Source organism: Gymnogyps californianus, chromosome 4, assembly GCF_018139145.2.
Source record: "Gymnogyps californianus isolate 813 chromosome 4, ASM1813914v2, whole genome shotgun sequence".
Lineage (NCBI taxonomy): Eukaryota > Metazoa > Chordata > Aves > Accipitriformes > Cathartidae > Gymnogyps > Gymnogyps californianus.
In genome coordinates this window covers 25,881,182-25,887,181 of record NC_059474.1, presented here as the reverse complement: position 1 = coordinate 25,887,181, position 6,000 = coordinate 25,881,182, and the positions used below count along the sequence as shown (strand labels likewise).

At 39.3% G+C, this 6,000-nt stretch overlaps 1 protein-coding gene across 1 annotated transcript in view; it reads right to left on the bottom strand.

The window, feature by feature from the left end:
- Positions 1-269: 269 nt before the first annotated feature.
- Positions 270-6,000, bottom strand: part of KLF3 (KLF transcription factor 3) — a 29,728-nt gene continuing 23,997 nt past the window's right edge. Inside the window, exons 6-7 of the mRNA XM_050895894.1 lie at positions 5,472-5,632; positions 270-4,301 (exon numbers count right to left, since the gene is read on the bottom strand). Coding sequence (XP_050751851.1) covers positions 4,120-4,301; positions 5,472-5,632 — 343 coding nt within the window. The 3' untranslated portion in view covers positions 270-4,119. The remainder of the gene's footprint in view (positions 4,302-5,471; positions 5,633-6,000) is intronic.

Genomic DNA, 6,000 nt, shown 5'->3' with positions numbered 1-6,000 from the left:
CTCCTCCACAGCGCAGGAGCTAGAAGTGCAGGTGCTTACAGGCAGCACCTACAATGCCTCACGCTCCTGCCCTGCCTGCTCCTGCCCTCAGTCGTGTGCAGGGCAGGTACACACCGGAGGCGTGCACGGGCGCTGCAGAAGGGCCGTCCGAAAACCCAGGGGCTCCCGCGTGCTGCCTGGAGCCAGCAGGGATCCCTGGGCATACCTCTGACCCTTGCACCCGTGTCATTGCTCTTTGTCATACAGCATATGACAACATGACCACAAACAATATTCTGAAGGTTTTATTAACAAGTATAATACATATGCATTGTATACTAAATATAGTATGAGGACTGTACAGTACAAATTTATGTTCACAGTTTGACATGACAAAACGTCATTACTGAATTCCCATTGGACTACCAAAGTAGAAACAGTGAAAGTACATTAAACATTCACATCTTTAGTAAGAAAAGATTACCAAAATGTCTCCATATTTGCAAGTTATAGTAACGCACGCTAGAAACCTTTAATTACCCATTCAGTCTTATTAGCTTATAAAATATATTACATTTTATTAAAAATTTTCTGCATAGTTTATACAAGTATTAAAGTAAATATAACTTCCCTGCTATATTTGCAGGTGAGAGATGCTAAGCAGAAAGATTATTTTGACCCTCTAATATTTAAAGTACATTAAAAACCAGTGCTAATATCTGTAAAATATAATGAAAACTGGTGTAGCCCTCTTAAGATATGTAAAACGCTTTAATTTTTTTATTTTTTTATTTAATTAATTTTTTATAGACAGGATTTGTATTCATCTACATGTTGCTAACCTTGACAGAGACGACAACATATTTGGACAAGATGTGGCATTAGAGATACCACTGCAGAATGGCGGTGTGTATTTAAATAAACCCCCACACATTAATGCCTGCTTAGCTTTTTGCGATTGTCTTAGAAACTAGTAATTTATATAATCAAATGGCTTAAACAGGCACATTTTAGTAGAACAGTATTACCTGTTATACACTGCACAGTGCAATCCTTCTGGGGAAAAAGGTGGGGTTTTTAAATATACACATTCTGCAGGATTAGGGTTTTCTATCTTCATATCTAAACTGGCTTCCTTTTAGGGCAAAGATGGAAGGACTGGCTTTAAAAAGTATTTAGTTGTGTAGATTGAAAAATTACAAGATACCCCTCAAATCAAAGTTTGCTAAAATGAATCAATGAGCCAGTTAAGATGTAAATTCACATTTTCAGCTGAAAGATGAAAGCGTATTTGTGACTTTGACATCCCACGAAGACACCACAGACAGAAGTGAAAAATACTATAAGCAAGGCATTTATATGACATAATCTCAAATATTTATATTTAAATTTCTGTTGTCCTGAATCACAAGGCACATGGATAAAGATATTTTAAAGTTCTATTGAATCTCCACTGTATTTGTCCCCACCATTACCATAAATATTTTCAGGAAAAAGGTACATAGAACATGGTAAATAACCTAGATTAAATTCTCCAAAGTAACTCTTAGTTGCAAAGAAGTTCTGCTTGTAGGGTACTTGATTTTAGACGTATTTAAAAAAATAAAATATTAAAGAAAACATTTTGTGAAAGCATTAAAAGAGAAACAGAGCATTGGAAAGAAATGTTCCTTAAACATCCCAGATTTTATGCATTTGCATTTGTTAAGCTAAAAATGGGACCAGTTGCCATTAACTGCTTATTTTTCCAGGATCTCATCTGCTTTTTTCCCTGGAATATAGTAGAGAATTGTTTTCATCCCAGGATACTAAATGTCTGTAGACTTGTGACTGATGCTACACGGGCTCCACACAGCCTCTCATGTCAGTGATGCGTCTGCTTTCATGGAACTGCCATTAAAACCGAGAGCCTAATGAAGGCGGCCAATTCTGCTACCACTGACAATAAAAATACCCAACAAAAAACCCCATTCTAGAACAGCTGCTCATTAATACCATTCTCTTCCCTGCAAATTCCTCAATGTTAGTAACAACCTGGCCTACCAAAAAAAGACCGATTAATCTCCCAGGTTTTTCAGCTCCATAGGTAAGCAGACGAGGGCCAGTTACAAGACAGATCTGGCGTTAACTTCCCTCAGTCCTAGCAAAGTGGTGAGGATGTATGGTGCTGTAACAGAGCATATGGATCTTCCTCACAAAAGCTTTGCAGCAATGTTCCCAGCCCTGCTTTGCAAATCCCTGTTCTCCTCTTTGTAGAGCACATGTTCAGGGCTCCATTCCTTAAATAAAATTGCCGGTTCCACAGTCCCACATGTAAAATTCGTTACACAACTGGAACAATACTTTCTATTTCACAGCAATCGCTGTAGGAGCGTTCTTCTCCAGGACGTACAGATCCTCTGCTTCTCTAATTCTGTGGGTACATGGATATCAGCAGAACAGCTGGTAAACTCCTATCACCAAGGGAAGGCTCTTTGTACTCAAAGTCCTGCATCTGCAAGACTATTTCAGTTTGCTGTTGGACTCCACAGGATATAGCAGTACAGCCTACCTGCGCCATAAGCTCAAATATACCCACCTGCAGATGGACGCTCCACCTGCCTCCTCCTGGAGAGTTTCATGAAACTCCTCCTCCCCTCACCCCTCCATTCTCCAGTGGGCTTTTCCAAGAGAAACGGAAATCTGACTTCAGTATGTTTAATTTGCAGGGAATGGTGTTTACCTTACAACGCACTGGTGCGCAAGAGCCTCGAGAAATACATCCTGCTTCCTTGCAGTGCCACAAAGTCCGCCAGCTAATAAAGACAGAAACCTTCCTTTCAGCAGGCTTCCAGAGGCAGGAACATTTCTAGGGTCACCTGCAGGTTGCTTGAATTCAGTTTGTCTATCGAGTTGTGTTTGCTAGCTGACATGGGAGTTAAGACTTGCTGATGTGATGTTTTAATGCAACAGACACATCCACAGGAAAGCTTTGTCTACCCAGACTACCAGAGTCACAAATCAGAGTTATCAAATGGATGATTTGGTATACGTTTTTATCCAAAACAGATACATGACTCAATTTATCATCAGAAGTGCTTCATAGCTGATGTCATCTTCTCATAAAAATATTGTGGATTAATAATTTTAAATACTGTAGCGTAGTAAAGTGGCATGCACTCACAACAATACAGTTCGGAGCATTTCTGATGTAACAATTGCTATTTTCTGAGGTCCAGCAAAGAGAAAAAATTATTTAGAGGAAATGCAGGGGAGTGATTGTAGAGGGACAGTCTATATCCCTGAAATGAGGTGTGGTAGGTTTCTATGAATATCATTTAATGCCATGTCATAGGAGAGTACCATGTGTGTTCCATCCATACACTTGCACAGAAACCAGACATACAGTGTCACACAAGGTCTTCATTTAACAAATCCACCAGGGCATTATGCAATAAAAACAAGGATATATACTACACTATAATACAGAGGACAGATGACATTGGTGTAGATGCACAATATTATGTATGGACCAATTCCTGACAATTTTTCTTCTTGACTGGGGTAAATGATACTGTGACTCAATCTTTCTGTAAAGTAATTATATTGCTTAGATTTATTTCTACAGTGTTATTCACTGTTTGGGCAGAGGGGATTTCTAAATCAGGTGTCTTTCTAAAACTGTTGTATTAACCATATTGCAGAAATCAACATGGTTGGGAGAGTCCATTCATTGCATTGTTGAGCATAAAATGAGAGTGTATCCCTTACAGGGCACATAAATAAGTCTCTGGCAAGGACTAGCATTTTGGATATTCAATAACATTTACTACTTTATCAGTATATGCTGGGTTGATTATATGAAGAAACCAACAAAAGCTGTTAGTTTACAAATTCCCTTATTGACAATGGAATACATTAAACATACTGTCTGCAGAAAGGGTTTGCTTAGCATCCCCAGGAGAAAAAAAAAAAAAGTGTTCACATTCTTTAGGTCTGACCCGTGGCAAGGACATAGAAGGGTTAGATAACATCTGTTACTGACCATATGTAAGCTTTTAATGGTATAAACTCAGAGATTCAGACCAGCTGAATCCAAATTAAAATGCATGTGTAAAAAAAAAAAAAAAAAGTGTGACAGGAGTCAGGGACAGAAGACATTCAGACTAGCATGTGGCGTTTTCTGTGAAGAGCAAGATGGTCCGAACGTGAAAAGCTACGGTCACAGTCTGGGCACTGAAAAGGTTTGATTCCTGTATGCTTGCGGAAATGCCGCGTTAGTTCATCAGAACGGGCAAACTTCCACGTGCATCCCTCCCAAGTGCATTTGTACGGTTTTTCACCTGGAAAAAGAAACACAGAAGTGGGGATTTAAGACACAAACAAATCAGTTAAATATTTGACAGATTTATCCTCTTGCCTTGTCAAATTTCAGCAAGTACTTTAATGCTTACTCAAAAAGCTTCCAAACAGCACTGGGCTGCAGAGTACTCTGTGCTAGAAACTGTGTAGTCGAAGTTAACAGATCAAAAAATTGTTTCCTGCCACAACTTATTTTTTTATTGTCTCTCTGTTCCTCCCTCTGCCATATTAGCACTTGTTTTGTCTCATCAAGCCCAGAAGTGTGAAGGTTTAAGCATCTGTTCAAATATTTTCAAAACCAGGACCTCATATTCTAGATTAGTTGGGGGAAAGGACTGATGCTACCATTCAGCACAGCAGGCAGAAATCTTGTTGTGACCTCTTAAAGTTACTGTAGTATAAATAACTGGCACCACTGTCACAAGTAGCTCAACTTAAAATCTCTCTCAATCGTTACTTGCTAACATGTGATCCTCCTTCTCCTTAACACCATTCTGCTGCCCAACAGGTAAAGGGCTGGCTTGATATAAGACAGACGTGAACTGGGCTCCATTTTACCTAAAAGTGTCCCATATCTTTGTAAAAACCTTGGATGTACATATATTCATTCAGCATGCCAAGATGAACATTTCTGCGGAGAACAGAGATGGGGATATGTTTATTGGAACACTCACTCAGAAAAGAGCACTCTCGGACCAGTGGTTAGCATGTCCACGTGAAGCAGATGTGTTTGTATTTGGCACACAGTCCAGACTTTTGCAAACGGGCTACTCCCATGGAAGTCTCAGTCAAATTTAACAGTGATGCAAGAGGTGAGGTAGTGCAATTTGAACTGATTTGGTGTTTACAGGGTGTGCAGAATGAGTAATCTGCAAGCAACTGGACAGAAAGTGAGCAAAGAGCCAGTGAATGTAAAGCATATCAGCATACACTGTGATCCTGCTTTGGCTTACAGTCTCTTGCTGTGGGTTTTTCCTGCTACACCCTCTGTCTTTTGTTCAGCCTATAATTATATTCAGAACAATGCCAGATCTAACTTCTGTTATTTTGTTATTTACACCTGCGGTCACCTGGCCATCAGCACAAACTAAACGCTTAGTCTACTACTTCACCATAGACTTGATGGAAGAAAAGCATAGCAATGCTCAAACCTGTATGGGTTCTTCTGTGAGCTTTCAGATGGGAGCTTTTAGTGTAGACTTTGTTGCAGCCTTCATAATCACATCGATGTATTCTGCGTTTTCTTTGTGTGTCCGGAGATTCCACAGGTAAAGGTCTCTTTCCTGGCTGAACTATAACTGAAGGGTGATTCCTGCAAAGCCAAATTGAATGTTAAAAATGAAAAACATTTAGCACAGCAAACCTCAGCTAATATGATTCATGACAGAGCCCTTTATTCACTACCACTCTGTCTCTTGGCTGAAAGAACAACATTACATACATGTCAAAAAATTCCAAGAGGGTTTAGCGAATTTTGTGTACTCTAGCAGTAATATTTTTAAATGTTTACTCACTTTGTGGCATGATCTAGCCATTTTTACTACTTCCTAGCTTTTTTTAAACTTACAAAGGAAAACCCCCCTTCAAATTCCTGTTTTTCAGTCAAACCCAGATGTCTCGAACTCTGAGTTCATAGTGAACTTTTCTTGTGTTTGTTCACAATTTTTCTTCTTCCTTCAA